The sequence below is a fragment of the Anser anser genome, assembly GCF_964211835.1.
Source record: "Anser anser genome assembly, chromosome: 2".
NCBI lineage: Eukaryota > Metazoa > Chordata > Aves > Anseriformes > Anatidae > Anser > Anser anser.
The window spans coordinates 59,466,435-59,485,774 of NC_139721.1; the positions used below are offsets into that span (position 1 = coordinate 59,466,435).

Sequence of the window (19,340 nt, forward strand, 5' to 3'; positions counted from 1 at the left end):
CTGAAGCAGAGGCTAAGTCTTTATTTATTTTGCCGTTCCTTCTGTTAATATGTTTAGGAAGGAGGGGGAGGGGTGGGAGGGCGGGGGGGCAAGCGTTCGTGTTGTGAGACAGTGTTAAAACAAATGGAACTGTGTTGGTGTGAAGGTTTCTGCATGACCGGAGAAGGTCCTGTCACAGGGCTCTGTCACAATGACTCATTCGACATTGGGGTCTTCCTACCCATCTCCAACAGCAGGTTGGCCCATCCTCACTGGTGACATGTTTAGGTCCCTGCTGCAGCCCACTGACTCCAGCTGGATTCACTGAAACATTGCCAATGGAACAAGCAGCGTAAGCACTGCAGGTGCCTTTAGAGCCAAGCAGGGTTGCTAATTGCCATAGAGGGCATGGTGGTTTTTTGAGTCAGACTCCAATAAATAGTAGCAAGTTAATGCTGTTTGTTGAGAACAGAATTTGATGTGTTAAGAAAAGGTTATTGCCTAGTACATCTCTTAAATTCTTTAAATTCCTGGGGCACAAATTCAGCAATTATTAATATGCACATACCTCTCATGAAAGCCCATAGGAGCTGCGAATGTTCACGTGAGCAGCAAAGTCTCATCCTTAGAACTGCCATGAAGCCTTCTAATTTGCAATTGATTTAAGTATCCATGCTTGCAAGAATAACTTTAAAAAGCAGGAAAACTGTTCTTCAAAATAATAAGCATGGGCTGCATCTCTGGCTGGCAATCTCCTGTTCCATGGTTGGACCAGACATGGTCCAGAAGTTGAGCTCTGGTCTTTTTTTCTCTCTGGTCAGCTTTCCTTTGATTTTCTCTGTTTCCTTCTCAGCTTTCTGTTTTAGATGCACATCGTATCTTGTATGATCACGTATCAAGCATCAGTTTACTTTGGAAAGGATGATGAGTCCATCTCAATGGAAATTTCTGTCTTTGGAAGACATCTTTCAAAACTGAATTGTTATAGGTGTGGTTGTGATCAGTAACAAGGGAGTAAGTTGGAAGGCATACCAGTAGGTAGGGAACAAGTTTTACCTATCCTGAATATTTGGATTTTTGTAAGTGATATCAAATATTTATGTACGTCTCATGATACCCTGAAATGTCTGAAAATGTGGGGAGAAAAATCTGCTCTTTTGCTGTCATACAAGCAGGCCTTGCATTCTATTCCCAGGGTGAAACTGATTGCCATGATTACCAGAGGAATTCTTCTCATTAGTTGTTTCTCAGGACAGGTTGGAAGCATATCAAGGAGGAGACACAGACTCTTTTCCAATTAAACAATCAGTTTTATGTACTATAATTTAACTGAAAAAGTGCTGTTGGATTGTTTTATATATACACATATATATATGTATTAAAAAGTACGGAAGAAACTTCTGCTTTTAATTAAACATTTACTGGTACAGTATGTCCAGCTTTTCTCCAACCATTTTACAGGCTGAGAGACTTTGCAGACTTACAGCTTTCTACACCTCAGTGAACAGCTGCTGAATAAAAAGGCTTTGTGATCCGCTTGAATGAAACACTTCCAGCCCACCACAATCAGCTTTATTTATTTTTCCTCCTTTTTTCCTGTCCCATTCACTACCTCTTCTCCTTCTCACAGTGCTGCCATACTCAGGAATAGAATGACTCCCTGTGGAGAATATTTTGATGAGCTAAAATGAAAACCTGCTCTCCCACGCTGTCAGGGAGCTATACCTATGGTGCTCTCTGAGCTGAGTTGTACCCATCAAGGAAGTTTCATTCATGCTTTCATTTAAAAAGTAAAAAAATAATTAAAAAAAAAAAAGGTTGATATTTTGCTTTGGGAAAAATTCCAGTTTGCAAATGTTATCTGCAAAATATGATAAATATATATATATATATAATGCTTGTGTAATTCTGTTAATCAAGGGACCTTTTCCAAAGAGCTTTTTTTGAAGAACTTACCAATTATTTCTATTTCTATGCAACTGAGATTCTTTCACTTGCCCTAAAAATATTTTTTTCCTTAAAATTCCTTAGATTAAGTTTCCAATATGTTCTGCAGTTTTCTATTGCATGTCCATTTAACTGTTTCCCTCTGTGACTTGAATACTAGTCATTTAATACTTTTATATTCTTCATAGCCCCAAAACAGGCAAAAGGCAAAATAGGAGAATTATCAGAAGTGCTCTGAGGACACAGTGTCCATATAGTTTGAGAACCTTTTCAGAATCTAAATCCTAAAGCGAGTGCTTTAGCTGTGTTTAGACAGAAAACATAAGATCTATATTGTGCACTCTTTCCATTATCTGGGGAAAGGCCACTGTTTGTCAAAGAAGGTTTCGTCTTCTTCTGTAGTGCCTAAATATTGTCTAGTTAATGAAAATACAAATGCTATTAAAAAAAAAAAAAAACAGATTGGCCATTTAGAATTTTACTAAATATTTTGCTTTCATTATTTAATGCAACTATCTTCTCAATTCATACATTTATAAATACTTGTGAAATTCAATCTTGTAGCAACAGAAAATGAACTCCAGGGCAAAGCTCAAGAATGCTATCAACAAAAAGCAAAACTGAGCTATTGGGAACTTACGTCTTGCAGACAGTAAACACAAGCACACTGGAAGTTGAAGATAAGGATACATCTTCACAGTGTACTGCAACACTGTCAAAAAAAAATGGTCACCAGAAGCACAAAGGTACTGCGTGTCCAGTGGAGTTTGCCATTTGTGCCACTCCAGAACACAAGATAATACCGTTGTAAAATTTGTGCATTTGTGTAGCTTCCAAAACTGTTCTTCAGAAAAGCTCCATGAGAACCATGCAGGCACTAGGCCAACAGTTTGCCAGAAAATTGTTTTCATGGAGTTGCTTTGATTCCTGGTGTATGCCTCTCAATAACCTAAGTAATTCCCCACTGAGACAACTTTGTACAGCTCCTAGTGGTTCTGCCAGAAATAAAACTCTCTTTTGGCGAACGTGGTAGAGCTGCCTGCCTAGAGACTACAAGGGGCTTTCAATAGGCCCAGGGGTCCCGCTGGTCCCTGTTCAAGTCTCGGCTACCTTCATGTGCAAGGCACAGAGGTAATATGTTTACTCCTGACCCAAGAAGAGCTCTCTGATTTCAGCCAATGAGCTGGGAAGAGCAGGAGGGCAACAAAATGTCTTCAGTGGTAACCAGGTGCAACTGGTGAAAAGGGAACTTAGCATTAATACATCATAAAATTGTAAAATTGATGTAAGGCTATTGTTTTCATTTCAGTTCTGAGGAAGTGTAATGAATATATAGCTGTAATATGATCTATTTTTTTAAAAAAAAACAACCCTTGATAAAAATACATTCATTCCTATAAAAAAAAATAACACACACCATTGCTGATATGGTTACTAATAACTCTTAACTATTATAGATTGATGCATGATGGTACTTTTGATTCTGAAATCACTCGGTGCAGAAAAGGAGAAATTGAAGGAGACTAGTAATAAATCATAATATGGTGCTAAGGTACTTGAGTTATCCCATATTTTAAATGGCTACATTTTATTATTACTAGTTTGAATCATCTGTGAGTATGCTCTTTTTGAACAAATTTTCTTGCCTATGTAAAGGAAAAAGTGAGAAGAATATCTTATAACATGGAGTTTGCTGCCTTACTGAATAAATGTTCAGGCTCTACTTTCTGTGGTAGGCTTTGATTCCAGCTGCTCACACGTGTTTGGTCCATGCAAAATTCTTTTTTTTGCCTTTTTTTTTCCCTAAAGCTAGCAAGTAAAGCTTAGAAATGTATTGACAAACCAAAGAAGTTTGCTAGACAGCAGCAATAGCTGCTCTCTTTTGTTTTGTCTAAAGTCTGTTTTGGGAATGTCAAAAGCATTTTTGGAAAATACTTCATTTCACAAGTGAATAGAAATCCTGTTGGGGAGTAGCAAACACATTTCTAATCAAATCTTGTTCTAAATTAATAAGACTGTGCTGGAGGAGGAGTTAAAATTAAATATCTGAGGTCAAAAATCTATTGAAGTGCACTCTATGGCAATATTTTATAGCAGGCATACAGCCTGCAATAATGCATAGCTGGCATACAGCCTGCAGGTACACACTTATTTAGGTGTTGCTTAGTGCAGGCAGACTGTGAAAATCCTCACCTGTTCATGGCAAACAGAAAAAAAAAAAGAGCACTAATCACACCTCTGTGTTGCATTTATCAGAAAAGGCATGAACTTAATGCTTGTTCAGCTTGATCTCTAGTGTAATAGGCAATACCATGAAGAGTAGTGATTTTTGATCTATTTGATTTCTAGGAACTGACAAATATCAGCAGCCTGTAGCAAATAAACCTCTACTCAGACTTAGTTCACCAGCCACATTTACTAGTTTTCAGTTGTTAACCTAGAAGCTGCAGGATGGTTTTCCACGACAGAATGTAAGTCTCTTGAATGTCTGTGCTTTCTAGCATGAAATGCAATGTTATTTATTTATTTCTAAAAAGAAAGGAGGAAAGTGTTCCAATTAATCTGTTTTTTGGGGTGGGTGTTGGTTTTTTGTTGCTTTATGTTGGTGGTGGTGGTGTTTTTTAGTGTTCAGTATCAGTGCATCCTTTTTATACCTGCTGCAAATAAATAAATAGGGCTTTTATCCACATACAGAGTAGCATGGACTGTAGAGAAAGTGTGAAAAGGGGCTTGATTATAGGAACAGATCCAGTAGCACTGGAAATTTAATTTTTCCATACATCATCCAAATATTTCTGACTCTTTCCAAATCAACTTGTTACACAATCTGTGTATATTAGAATCTTTTATTTTTCAACGCTGACAGCTGGTCAGGTCTATGTATTGTTAGCAGAATTTAATGACTGTGCACACCACTGTAGTGACAAAACTTTAAAATTAGAGGGTATAAGGTTTGATATATTAATTCTTGAATTCATTCAAGTCTTGAACTCCATAAAGGGTGTTGTGTTTGTTCTTGATATTCTAAATAAATGCTCTTCAATTTTGATTTTGGATAAAAAGATGTGTTATACCGGAAACATGTACAGGCATATGGTGAAATAAAAGTCAAAGAATATCGACTAACCTGTTGTAACAAGAAGTCTGTCTCTATTTCCAGACCCTTACAGGACAGTAAAAGGTGACAGGTGAACCTGCTGTGTATTCAGCAATTACTTAAATGGCACTGTGCTTAGAAACCTAAATATTAGAATCCAGAGGTGAACGGGTTCTACTGAAGTAAATGGAAGTTCCACTTTACAAAGATGCATCTAGCCTCTTTGCATGCATATGCAACTTAACAGATTTTTATGTAAAAGATTAAAAAAGATATGAAAGTGACTGAGGTTTAAGTATGATTAATTACAATTAAAGTGTTTGAAAATGTCAATATTGTTAAGAATGTTGCAAGTTATAATGGAGAAAAAAAAATCTGTTTTAACTAAATAAAAGCTCAAAATCTAATACCCATCTCTTTAAGATGGAGTTAATCCTTTTAAATCTCATACTGAGAGTCCCATAATTCCCATAGAATGGTTAAGATTTTTTTTTCCCTTGAGTACAAAAATCCTAATGAGGTTAAATAGATTTACCTCATGCTCTTCTTACAGTCCTGGGATTGTCAAGAGAAAGGATACATTTTACAGTAGACTTTTTTTTTTTTTTCTGTAAAAATGTTTGGCATGAGTGAAGTTAAACCTCATTTTTAATGGAGGCTACACGTGGTTTTCAATCATTTTCACTGTATGATAGCAAGACATAGAAAATAGCAAAAAATTAGTCAGCTGTCTTGGTAATTTGATACCAATAACAAAACTAAAGGTTGCAGTTAAATATTTATTCTCATCATAGCTCCTACAGCTAAAACAGAATAAATGATATAAAATAAAGCTGTCCTTGTTGATGTTAATTATTGCATTTCCTGACTTTTCTTAGATGACAGGCTGTGATAGGAAATATTTATGTTCTAGAACTGCTGTAAGTTTTACTGATTTAAGATAGTTACAGGGAAGAACAGACAATTCAGAATAAATATATTATGACTTCCTAACAAAGTATGACATATGCTCACCTTTTTTTCACTGCTTTCAGGCCTTTTTTTCCTTCTTTGAAAAACACCATTATACAGAGGAAAGTTTTTGAAACCTAATGAAAAGAAAAAGAATAGCATAAGAAAACAACAAAAATAATTTAAAGAAAAAATCTGTAATCTTAAAAAATACTAGGAAAATTTAGAAGACATTTTAGTACATAGCAGTGGTTCATGTTGAGTGCAGAATAGCTTCCCAGAGCATTCAAATTCTGATTTTATCAGGAGCTGGCAACAATATTTTGTGTTTAATGCAACTCACAGCTCTAAGCTGAGGGTTCAGGAGTGCCGGGCCCATTCTCCCTAACATGTCTGGAAGAACCAAGTACCAGCCCAACCAAAGTGCATTATAATCCTCAAAATGCAATTATAATGCAATATAATCCTTGAAAAATAGTACCATATATAATGCATCATAATTGTTATCACACAATTTTGTGAAACTTTCTGCATCCAAATATTGCTAAATATATAATTTAGAGTATTTCAGAGCTGATCAAATTCTGGATAATAAGAGGAGCAGTTGCATTTAAGATGCATAAAAATACATACATGGGTGCTTACATTTATGCTTCCAATTATGAAGTGAGCTGACAAAACTGCTTGAGAAAGATCCTCCCTTACTACAATTTTTGTGTAAATTAAGGGTGGAAAGGGCACGGGGAAAATGGGGTGTGTCTGAAGTTGTCTGCAGGAAGTGAGCCAGGGTCTTCCATTTCCTGGCTGATTTGGTAGGTAGGAAACAGTATGAAACAATTGTGGTAGAAGAAACAGAATTTCATATGCCAATGAAAAGCCTAGTCCAGCTTAATGTTTTGAACACCACTGTGACTCTCTAGCCTCAGGCTGGGATCCTTCATATTGCATGTCAAAGGGACAGTGGCCACCCTGACCCCACATGCACTAGGATGTCACATCCCAACATGGCATACCAATGGAGATGCATCTAGCCCAAGACAGTTCCACAGGAATGTGTGAATATTTGAAATGTCTTTTGAGTTGTCTTACTTCCACCTTAAATAATGCAGTCTGAGAACTTCATGTATAGTTTCTACTCCTGGGGTCTACAGTCTAAAATAATTTTTTTAGAACCTATCTTGTAGGCAGTATTTGGAACTAACCCCTAATGTCAGACTTACAGATCTGTTTAGGGGATTAACTTCTACTGAACATTTAGGCTTTAAAGGAAATAAGTCTTCTGCTTGTGCTGGGGAATATTCTCTGAGTCAATGTCAGCAGGTGTAAATAAATACCATGGATTTGAACTTTTACATTGCTCAATATCACAGGAGGTTTAGAGGAACATCCTTGAGTCCCAGATGGTTACAACACCCAGGGGGAAAAAAAAAAAATCTGATACTGAGATCAGTCCTCTGTTTTTTTGTTTGTTTGTTTTGTTTTGTTTATTTGTTTGTTTTTGTCAGGTTTCTTATTTGAATTTTTCAAGAGTAAGCTAGCATCTACTTATGATCAAAATAAGACCTGAATAGCAGGTAGATGGTTTGGTTGTGCATCATAATTAAAATTAGTTATTTCTGAGGGTGATTATAAAACTTTAGGTGCCTGATAGAAAATAGAAAATGTAGAATTCCCTGGGAAAATACCTGGGAATTTTGGACAGGTTGCATCAGAAAGAGTTAAGTGTTGGACCACCCTGCCTAAAGTGGGAGTTTGGAAAAGTCCAGGTTCTTCTATTCCTTGGTGGGTCCAGTCCTTGAAGCAGACTGTTTCCTCACAGGAACACTGTTTTACCCTAAGATGCACATTCAAGGAAGATGAAAAGATAAGCAGACTAGGCAGTATCATGAACATATTACAGAGTCAGAGACACTCTTTAAGTTATAGGGACATATTTGAGACAAAAGAAAGGTATAGTAACAGGAGGTAGTTTGCAGTATGTTGCTGTTCTAACTTTGACCTTGTTTCATAGACAGTGGGTTTGGTGTTCTCCCTTGTGATCCAGATTCTGGTGACTATGTCTCCTACATTCGGAAGTCCCAGCAAAGACAGATTTCAAATATTTTTTTCTTTGATACAAGTTTAAGCTCTTTTAAGACTTACTATTAATCTAAATGGTACTAAAAGTACTGAAAATGGAATTTTAACATGGGCCTTAAATAGCTACTTTTTTCACACAGCATAAACCATGAACACAAAACATACATTTTTATTATTAGGGAGGAGAAGACTTGTTTTCCTTTTCTTAAAATTTCATAGGTTCATTTTCCTGTTACACAGAAAGTAGTTATTCAGTGATTCAAGACTCAGTTGTTTAATGAAAACATACTTTATTATGTTTGTTGCCTTTGAGGAAAGTTTCTAAGGCTTTAAAACAACAAAAAAGACAAAACTGTCTTACAGTTCAAATAGTATTCTGACCGTGTTGCTGTCCATATTTGTGTCATGTTATTTCCTTGATTTTTTTTCCCTTTTAACTTGTTGAGCAGGCAATAAAGAATGAAATACCACAGTAACCGTTTAAAATAATATTTCCAAATTATAGTTGATTAAGTTTACACAAAAAGAACTAAAATTTTCCCAAAGAAAATGGGAAATCTATGGAAAATCCTGAAAACAAACACAAATAAACAATAGTTTTTATTATTTTACACTGGAAAGCCAATTTACATAATTAAACTGTGTCACAGCAAACATGCTTTTTCTAGGTCCCATTCTGTCAGACTCATAAAACATATAAAGAGTTTTAATATCACATTTCAAATGACACTTTTGGATTTTTTTTGTGTGTGTGTGTGCATAGTTTACTAAACTGATGAGGTTTAGTTGATTTCTTTCTTTTTGGTTTTTGTTTTTATCAGTCTCATGTTCAGCTGCTGTTCACTGATATTACAATGGTACAAAAATGAAGCTGTTGTTTTGGGTTTGTTTTTTGAAAGAAAAATAATATATTGTTATTATGCTATGTGTGATGTGATTTTCCCTGTGGACTATCTTGGTAAAAGTAATATGTCTATGGAATTTGAATTAAACCAGATTAAATACCTGCAAAGATGTGAAGTAGAGATTTATTTTTTTTCTTTCTCAAATCTCAAAAATAATTATTTTTAAAAAAATGCATGCAGACAAGCTAAAAGCAACAGGGGAGACAAGAAATAAGGACAGTAACAGAAATAATCAAAGCAATCTGGTATTATAGATACTTAACCTCCACCTCTCCCCTTTTTTTACCCTCAGTAAAGTAGGGATGTATTTTGAATGTCTCTACAAGCAGTGAAACAATGCCAACTTCTTGGCTTATGTATATTTCTGTATTAGGATTACAACTGAGATCTTCAATGTAATCAAATTCATTACATCATCATTTTGGTATTTTAATATAAATGGAATCATCAAATAAACAACCCAATGCTACAGGGTTTTTCTTGTAATGCTGTGCACAACTTAGAATTATCTGATATGACATATGATAACTCAGGAAATAAATCAACTTACTAATAGTACAGTTCTGTGTGTCCTCATCAACTTCACATGCAAGCATTTATATATCTGAAAACCTTCAATAAGTGAAAGCAAAAATATATACGTTGTAATGTGTATGTGTTCTTGTTCAGGAGTACACAAAACCAAAATGACATGTTTTCTAATGATATTGTAATGACATTGTAAAAGAATTTAAGTCTTAAATGCCAGGTTGAAGGACTCTTTGGTTTCAGTTTTTAGAGTTTTAGCTGAAGCACAGGATAACTGTACAACACTATTGTCACTCAAATAGTTCTGACAAGCCTTGTGTCCTCATTATTGTCCAAAGAACCTAGACTTGTATTTTCCTTTGTGCGTGAGGAAAACTTTCGATTTGCAGAGAGCTACACAAATGTGCTTTTCACTTTCAGGCTGTTGATGCTTCTTCTTAGCCAACCAAGTAGAGCTTTCGATTTGCAGAGAGCTACACAAATGTGCTTTTCACTTTCAGGCTGTTGATGCTTCTTCTTAGCCAACCAAGTAGAACTGGTTTGTAGCAGACTAATAATGCCTTCCCCCAAACCCTTTCTAAATAATAATAATAATAATAATAAAATAACAAATGAGTCACTTTTACTAATGCTACAAGAGAAAAGGGGGTCAGACATAGGTGGGCCAGGAGGCATACAGTTTGTAGAACACAGACACATCTGATTATCAGCCGTCATGGTAGCACCTTCATCTACTGGGATTCCATCCTCAGTAATGCAGCAGATTTGTAAAAGGCCATAAGATGCATAGATCTTAATTCTCAGGTCTGCCTTCTAGTGCTGTTTGTTTGAGGATTTTTTTGTTTCTTTGTTTGTCTGTTCAGTTTCTGTGTGGTTTATTCTGTAGGTTTCAGCAGAATATATACATATGCACATATAAAACCACACATGTATTGTTTTGTAAATGTTCCCAATCACGCCTTCTCTGCTTTGCATCATTTATTCATGTATCTTCCATAATCTCATTTATTTTTTGTGCAACTAAACCTTATAATAAATTATTATTAAATATAACTTGACAGTGACAGAGTCTTCATGTTTTGCTTTCTTCTGGGCATTAGAGAGAGAAAAAAAAAAAAGGTGTGTGTGTGTGCACATGCATGCATGTGTGTGTGCGTGTGGACTAGGGGCTATATTTCTATTCCATCCCCAAACAGTGAGTGCTGAAATAATTGTGCTACGTGCAAGAAGCTTGTAAAACCACACAGCTGTCAGATAGAAAGCTTCTGTTCATACTTTTAAATCTAGGTTCAAGGATCCCTGATATATTTGCTTTTGCCAGCTGAATAGTACTGTTTGCCCAGCAGCATAATAACACATCCTTTGCAGAAAGTAATGGATATTTATTATTCCATAAAGCTCTCAATTTGATATTTGAAAGTCATGGATACAGAGAACATAGAGCATATTTTCATTTTCACCTTTTCACATAGATTTCTCAGACATTTATTTCTCAGACCAAATTAATGTTATGCAAACATATGCACCTCTGTTCTGTATGTTAGAGTTGTTCTAAAATTATTATAAGTACACTTACTGGGTAAAAAAAAAAATAAATTTAGAAATACAAAAAATCTTCACTTGAGCTTATGAATCAAAAGAAACATTGATGCTGCAGACTGTCATGTAATAAAGATGCATCCAGGCTGGCTCAGGGACCAGTGCTGTCCCTCCAGGGCAGCCTGGGCAGTGCTTGCTACCGTGAATTGAATTTTCTGCAGCCCACCAGTGCAAAACAAAGCAAATCCAACATGCAGATTTGTTGCCTGAATTTGGTTATTTCAGCCGTAAGAAGTAAGCTAATGGTCTTTCCTCAGGTTTATGCAGTTGATGTAAATCTCCTCTGTCTGCTTGGGTGATGATTCTTCTCCTCTTCTTTCTATGTTCCATGGGGTATGAGAATTATATCTTTCATAACCATTAATGCTCTAGAAGAACAAAAAAAAAATAAGTTGAAGAACTTTTCTGAAAAAGATGTGACTGAAAAAAAAAAAAGAAAAAAGAAATGTATTTATTTTACACTGATTTATTTTTGGGAATTATTCAGCCATCAAAGCCATCAATCTTTTTTTTTTTTTTTTTTGGTGGGAGGGTCTCTTGTTTTCTAGGGATAAATTTTAGATTCAAGTCATATAAAAAAAAGAAGTTGTACTTTGAAATTTCACAGCTATTCCACATCAGATGCCTGGTAAAGTATGAGTATCAATGGAATGCCTCCTTCTCTTCATGTGCACACTTCACATACTGAAATAGTTATCTATGTCAGTCTTAAAACATGAATTCTCTATAGATATGGACCATGCTAAGAATTTGTCATGTAATTAATGTGATGGTGCCTTGGTTAATTGTCATTGTTTCGGAAGATGCTTTCTGAAGAAAATGGGTAGTCTGTAAGCTAAGGTTACCCTAGGAAGAGCTTCGTTCTGATGTGAACAGTAACCAAAGGGGCAGAATGAGAGAAATTGAAATGTTAGGAGGTCAAAGGGCTGTATGAGTCCATATCTACAGTGGACCTGTATGCAGAGTCATACATCAGTGCTGTCTGAGGGAAATAGATGGAAAGCTGGAGTCACACCACTGTGAGGAAAGGGCCATTTCCCTAAGGATATTACTACTTCATACCATGACTGAGGGTATGAAGATACAAGGCAGAAGCAGAAGAGTTGGATCCTGCCTTACCAATTGTAAATTTCAGGCCTTGAATAAGATCACTGAGGGGAAAAGAGTCACAGAGCTTCAATAAATTGATTGTTAAAGTAGAAAAAGAAAGGAGAAACACTCAAACAGTTGTCCCAACAAATTACAATTAAGTTGAATAGGTAAAGACAAAGGGTATGACAGGATTCAATTTTTTGCTTCCGTTTTACAAGTAATTACTTGAGAAGAAGAAAAAAAAAAAAAAGATACTGCCAATACACAAATAGTATAAAAGATAGCAAAACCAAAAGAGCTACATGGAACACATCTCTTAGTATAATTAGATGCATTTTAAAAAAATGCATTAAGCATTTAAAAAAATGATAATTAAGGGATATATCCCTTATTTAAAAGTTATATCAAGCATCAGATACTGAAGAGAAAGATGTTAAGAAATATACAAAATACAGAATATGAGTAAACTCCAGATGATCTTACCTTGGTCTGAGTAGAGTACAAAGGGTTTAATAAGGCCTCTGTTTTTCTCTTCTTTCTGGTGGCACATATTTCGTTAGAAACATAATGGAAGGAACTGCACCATGAATGATAGTATAGACCAAACTATCTAATTCCAGCATACAAGAGATAACGGTGGTATAGCTTACTTGTCCACTGAAACCAATAAAATCCAAGTAGCCTTTCCTCTGGACTGCAGACCATAACATGCATGAGACTAGCACTGTTTTGTAAAGGCCTGGACACAGATAAAAAGACCTTCTTATTCAGTAATAACTTGCCAACAAATTCCAGAAACGTGATATATTGTAATGGGGGAACAAATATATATATATTTTTTTCTACTCGGTATTTCTTTCCATTGGAAGCAGAGATTCTGGATCAGACAACTACTATATATTTGGTATACAGTAGATATAAAATGCTAGAAGATGTAGAAACATCAAGATGTCATATGTTGTTTATGCATAAAACACAAACAGCCTATGCATAAGCCTATGTTATTCTTGACAAATCACCCTTGGCATGATGTTTCAGTTAATACCAATGTAGGCATTTAGCTGACTAAGGAACTTCAGTAAGCTGTAGGGGTTTTTTGATGTTGTTGTTTTATTATTATTTTTTAGTGTGGCAAAAAAAAAAGTCACCTCTTTCATAGGCTGAAGAATTGATTCGTTTTTCTTTTTTTAATTTAAAATTTTAGAAGGAAAATTAAATTTTCAAAACTAGCTTTTTCTTTTATTTTTTTTTTCCAATAGCCTCTGAAGAAGATAGTAGAGGATGAGCTGTTAACACCTTCATACATTAATGCCTCTGTATCAAGCAAATTGATTTGTTACTCACTTTTTGTCATAAGCAGTGCTGATGCAGAAAATCAGTAGGAAAACTAACAGTAAAACAGCAGCTGATATTCCTCCAGCTATGTAGGTAATAAACCATTTGTGATCCCAAGTTGCTAAAATAGAATTGTAATAAATATTATTAGTATTTTATATAAATCATTATGAAGGTGCCATGACAGATTAAGTTGAAAATCAACAATTATGTAGACACATGGGAGCTCAAGATCAATATTCAGAATTCACAACCATTTCGTCATTTTTAAAAATCCGTTGTTATGCTGAGCTAACACAGAAGTTGTGACTGGAACCAAAAGTGAGTGAACGCAGCACAGCAGTATGAAAATAAAAAAAAAAAAATTGTTTAACCACAGAACTTCAACAGCTTTTTGCAGCCCACCACAGTGTACAACTTCCTGCTTTTCTGTAGCATCTCTGCACTAGATGTCTTTAGACTTGAGAGTAATAGCACAGAAAGCAAATAATCACAAATAGCATGTAGTAGGCACTACTGTATACAGTGTATTTGTGGCTAGCAGTAGCAGCTTCTACAGTACAAATCTTAGCCAGATGGTCTTACCAACTTCTAGCAATCTCAAATGACCCTATGTGATAGCAATGTCTTGATGAGGTAAGCATCAAATGTGACTCTGTTCAGTTACCTACTGAAAAAGAAATATTTCCTGTATATTCTTCAGTTTCTCAACATGTAGGAATAAAACAAAACAAGAGATACAAAAAGATGAGGATGCTCTGGGGTGGAAAAAGAATTAAAAAAAAATGGGAACTTCAGTAAAAAGAAGTCATAGAGGTGCCTCTTCTGTTACTTACTACATGTGACAGTGATCTTATCTTACAGCCACAAAGTTGTTTTGTGTGTTTCAGATAAAGAATAGCAATTTATTGGTAGAGCAGGAAATAAAAAATAACCTTAAGCTCATTCCTCTTTAATGTTCTAGACACTTTAGAGAGGAAGATAGTTGCTGAAGATGAAACCACAGCTGCCCCAAAGAGCATTCAGTCTGGATAGACAAGAAAATTATGTGCTCTGTTTATAGGCACATAAAAATAGATAGATAGATAGATAGATAGATAGATAGATAGATAGATAGATAGATAGAAACCAGTATCACTAATGAATCACTAATGACAATAATCTCAGCTAACCAGCTGATGAGCAATCACAAATTGGCTTTTCTCCTGGATCAGAAAGGTTCACTGCTTCTTATCTGTCTGTCCTGAACACCAGTTAATACTAGCTCAGGTATGCTTGTTTAATATTAGTTGCTCATTGGAAAAGATAACAAAAAATACTGATTACAGAAAAGTCTTATCCTTGAATTCTAATATTTTTTTTACTGAAAAGTTAAAAGAAAGAAAATTCTCTCAGAAGTTTACAAACTGAAGGTATGTGACACAATAGAGAAGGCTGACTGATAACAAACTGATCTTTTGTATTGTAACCACACATTAAGTCACTTTATTCCCAAAATGTTTTCAGTTGCTACACCCTTGAAATGACAGGCTAGTGCATGTGGATATGTCCAACTTTGAAAAAAATATATTATGTATTTTTTCTAAATGTTTGGCTACCCACCACAGAAAACCTTCACCTCTGCCAGTGAGTACTTATAGAAATAAGGAGAAAACGCTCTCTAAGTAACAACACAGAAATTTTAAAATTTTAGCTACTTTGTTAAAAATTCTGTGTTTAATTATCATCTAGGGTGGGTGAATTTGGATAGTTCTGGACTTCAGCAGCATCCCATCCAGCTGTCTAAGCATTCCAGACCTTATTTTTCTTTTCATGACATTTCACCTTCAGTTTTATCAGGTCAAGATAATGATCTCTGAGTGAATGAGTTTGAGAGCTGGGATTATCAGCTGTCAGTTAAATTTGGATGAGAAAAATCATTAGATTTTTTTAGAAGCAATAACAACTCAAAGTCCTTTTGCTTCTTCTCATCTGAAGTGAGTAAAGCTTTCCTGAGGCTTTTGTTTTGTTTTGTTTTGTTTTTGTTTGTTTGTTTGTTTTAACTGTACAAAACCTATTGTAATTACTTTCTTTAACATAACATTCAAGATTTTGCAGAAACATGTCAGAGGCTTGTTATGTGTCTCTTCAGTTCTCATGTTCTCATCAAAGGTGATATGCTGAAAGGAGTACAATTTTTATTAAGTATTAGACAATATCCCACCCCCAGCTGCCACACCTAGCTTTGTAGCCTGGCATTTGCTCTCCAAGATTGTGAAACTTTTCTGAGTGAAGGTTTTCAACCTCCAGTGCCCTGACTTTGGTTTTGAGGAGGAAGCATTGATGGGGCAGAGTTACTTGTTCCAACAAGAGATTTGAACTGCACTGAAGATCTTCATGTAGCTTGTCAAATGCCTTGCTGGTCTGGCATGTAAGCTATGCTAACTAAACATCGCTGAAATAATTTTGCCCACAAGTGAAAGGCATTCATGCTTGGAGAAAAGTGCTTCATTGAGAGACCCACAGACACAGATTTATATCTTGCGTTAATACAGGAAGAATTCAGGAAGGAAGAAAGAAGCTAATTTCACTCCTACCTTGATTCTCCTCACACCTTACTTTAGCCTTATTTTGTCTCTGTTTTCTATGGCACGGAAGTATCTCTGACACGCTGTGATTGTCAAGGAGTCCCCTGCTTTTCATCTCATCTGCCACTTTTGTCTCAATGTTGGATTAGTCTTATTCTGTTCTATTTGTGATTATTTGGTTCCTGTTCTCTAAAACTGAAAGTATCAGGAGATGGAAAGGTTCCGTTACAGCCAAAATAATACTGGAGGCAATTTATCAGTGCTCTGAGACCCAAACAGCTCACTATCACCCATTTTAGATATAAGTTGCATGTTTTGCTTGCTGTTGCGTGTGATTTAGGAAGAAAAATGACAGTTTCAAAGGACAGATTTACTATTAGTCAGTTTCCATGTCCTTGAGGAATAACTGGCTCTTACAGGCAGTTACCTAAATTCTGGATGGAGCTCAGCCATGTAATTCCTTTGTGTTTTACAGGTGTTTTCTTGCAGAATAGGTGAATCCAAAAAGATGGTTAATTGTATGAATTTGTATTAACTGAGTATGAAGCTACAGTGAGGCTTAACTGTAATGCTAAGCCAAAGAAAATGAAGTGGCTGGACTGGTAGAACATACACAAAAATATACACATACACATCAAATATAAACGTACACATCAAGTTTCTGCTACCATTCTTTCATTCAAGCCACATTAAGGCAGAGTAAGTAACTCTGAGTTTGTGAGAGACTTCACAGGGTCTGTGGGAGCTGACACCTGGCCTGTCTCTCCTTTATCCTTAATGTTTCTCCATAACCGTCATGGAACTTTTAGTCATGTTATGAAACAGTTCCAAACATTAAAGACCAGAAAAATAATTGGGAATCTTTGACACTTCATTTCTTTTGGAACAAGAAGCAAACAAATAAATAAACAAAAATGTGTGATAATGCAGAGGATTTAAAAGGTAGAACATGTTTGTTTTTTTTTTTGAATTGTGTTATACTTCATATACTTCAGCTTCTTCAATGGTTTCACACCTTTTTTTTCTCCAACAAACATGCATAACCATGTTCTTATTGTTAAAATCAACAGTGATAAATAGGGTTTCGTTCAAGATCAAAAGAAGCATGTAAACTAAAGTTTGAAATTTGAATGTTTAAAATTTTTGGAGGTGAGAGGAATTATTCACCTGATAATTCTTCTCATCACATTTTGTCGAATTTCATGGACTTTTGTGGTCAAGTATTCAGAGTAAAACAGATCAGCATTTTCTTTCTGAGTGCATTCTCAGTAATGATATCATAGATCAAGCATATTCTGAAGCTTTATATCTCAAGCCGCAGCTCTTAGTGCTGCCAAAGGGATGTCTGCTAACACTCATTTATTACCGCTAACAAAGGCAGTATCGAAGACACCAGAGAGCTGGCCTGAATGCTACAACAGAAGAGGAACTGTGGTGGTACAAGAACCATGTTTTCAAAATGCATTCTACAGAGAAGAACTAAAACTGAGCTTTTTCTTTCTGTTGTTGTTGTTGCTGTTGTCATTTTCTCCAGCCATAATAAATAAATAAATAAATAAATAAATGTAGAACTAAAAGGGATTCAGCTCGCATTTTGAGCAATCCTATTTTATGTGTTTACATATGGAGACCTAAGCTTCCATTATAATCAAACTATGACAATATTCACAGCAAAACCTGGAGACATATTCTGCTCCCCCAGAAGAAATTCCTCACATGAATAAGGCCGAGGCCATTTTATATTTTTTTCCATTTTTGGACAAGAGTGTGCTCTTAGCTCTTGTAGGAAGATTGGTCTTTCCCCTGGGACACAGGTATGTACCCCACAGTGCCCTGTGCTAATGGGGACTGCTCTACATCTTCTTCAAGAGAGCACCCCTTGCAAACTCTGTCAGTCTCTTCTTCTGAAGAGTCTGCTTCCTAGCATCAAACCAGTTTCTCACAAGCAGGTCTGAAGTCCTGTAATGAGATCAGACAACCTTAAAACCAGCTTTCTTGTATGGAAACAAGATTGGTTGTTAACTTTGCCATCTTTTACACACTGCTCATTTGAATGTGTTATTGAAGTGTTATTTCATATGGGTAAATGTGTTAATACCTCAGAAGGTCCTGTCTGTGGAAACATTTACTACTACCTTCTTTACTTACCAAGCATGGTGAAACTCATCACGTAGGTTTTGTTTCTTCCAGTAGCCACGCAGCGGTATGTTGCAAAGTCAGAGACTGAAACATTTTTAATGACAATCATGGAGCTTGCTTGATCAGAGCAATCCACCAGTGCACGCTTTTTAAAATCTGCACCAAAGCGTTGCCCTCCTAATGAATTACACTGGACAATGGTATCTATGCAATCTGCTTTAATCCTTTCCCACACCACTTGCTGAACTGAATCTCTTCTGTTATAAGGGCAAATAAAAGTGACATTTCCTCCTGGCTTGGTAAACACGGGATTATTTTGTTTCTCAGATATTTCAAAAGAATCAGCTGAAAAACATTAAAAAAAAAAAAAAGAGAGAGAGAGAAAGAAAAACTGCAATTAATTAATAAATGGAAGTTCTGTATCAACATTTCCTGCATGGCAAAAATATTAATGAAATTGACTTACAGCAGAAAGATACTCAAATCATTTGAAATACTGAAAAATAACATTTATACCTCTTTATGAGTTTACTTTTCTGTTTACCTAAACCTAACAGTGTGTATAGAATTGTGAGGCTTTACTGACATTGCAAGAAACCTATTTTTACAATTTCTACAAATTTTGAATATATTAATGTTTTATTAACAGTTTCAGCAAATATTCTACAGCATAAATTATGAGGCCAGTCTAATAAAATTTCTGATAGTCTTGTTCTGCTTTCACATTGATTATGAAATGAAAATAGTTTGATATGACCCTCAGAACATGTATCAGTAATGTTACAGGACATTCCAGCCTATGAACTCTAATTCTCAAATTTTGCCACTTTAATAAAAATATTCTTAACCACTCATAGACTATGGAAAAACATGTGCAATAGAAAGGCTATAGTAATAAAGGAGACTTACAGATAAATTCAAGACTTCACCCACAGATATATTGATATCTCAAATAATTTTGACTGAAATTTCTCTGCTTTGAGTTACTGCTTTAAGTAATAGCATTCACCATTTTAAAATCAAGTAAATAACAAAAAATATCTTCAATAGAAAGCTTGTCAGTGTTTCTAATATTCAAAGCATTAAATAGCCGATTGGTTTCTAAAGGCATCCTCGTAATAC

The 19,340-nt window shown here is 35.4% G+C and overlaps 1 protein-coding gene across 4 annotated transcripts in view; it reads right to left on the bottom strand.

Annotated features, from left to right (window-relative positions):
• Positions 1 to 66: 66 nt before the first annotated feature.
• The window catches only part of CD226 (CD226 molecule), a 56,318-nt gene continuing 37,044 nt past the window's right edge, over positions 67 to 19,340 (bottom strand). For 2 of the 4 annotated variants that reach the window (XM_083824240.1, XM_083824241.1), the window contains exons 4-7: positions 18,228 to 18,563; positions 13,522 to 13,633; positions 12,661 to 12,715; positions 67 to 11,453 (exon numbers count right to left, since the gene is read on the bottom strand). In XM_083824240.1, the coding sequence (XP_083680366.1) occupies positions 11,325 to 11,453; positions 12,661 to 12,715; positions 13,522 to 13,633; positions 18,228 to 18,563 (632 nt within the window). In that variant the 3' untranslated portion in view covers positions 67 to 11,324. Of the gene's footprint in view, positions 11,454 to 12,580; positions 12,917 to 13,521; positions 13,634 to 18,227; positions 18,564 to 19,340 lie in introns of those variants that run through there. The other 2 variants (XR_014579798.1, XM_083824242.1) reach the window with 2 other exon arrangements.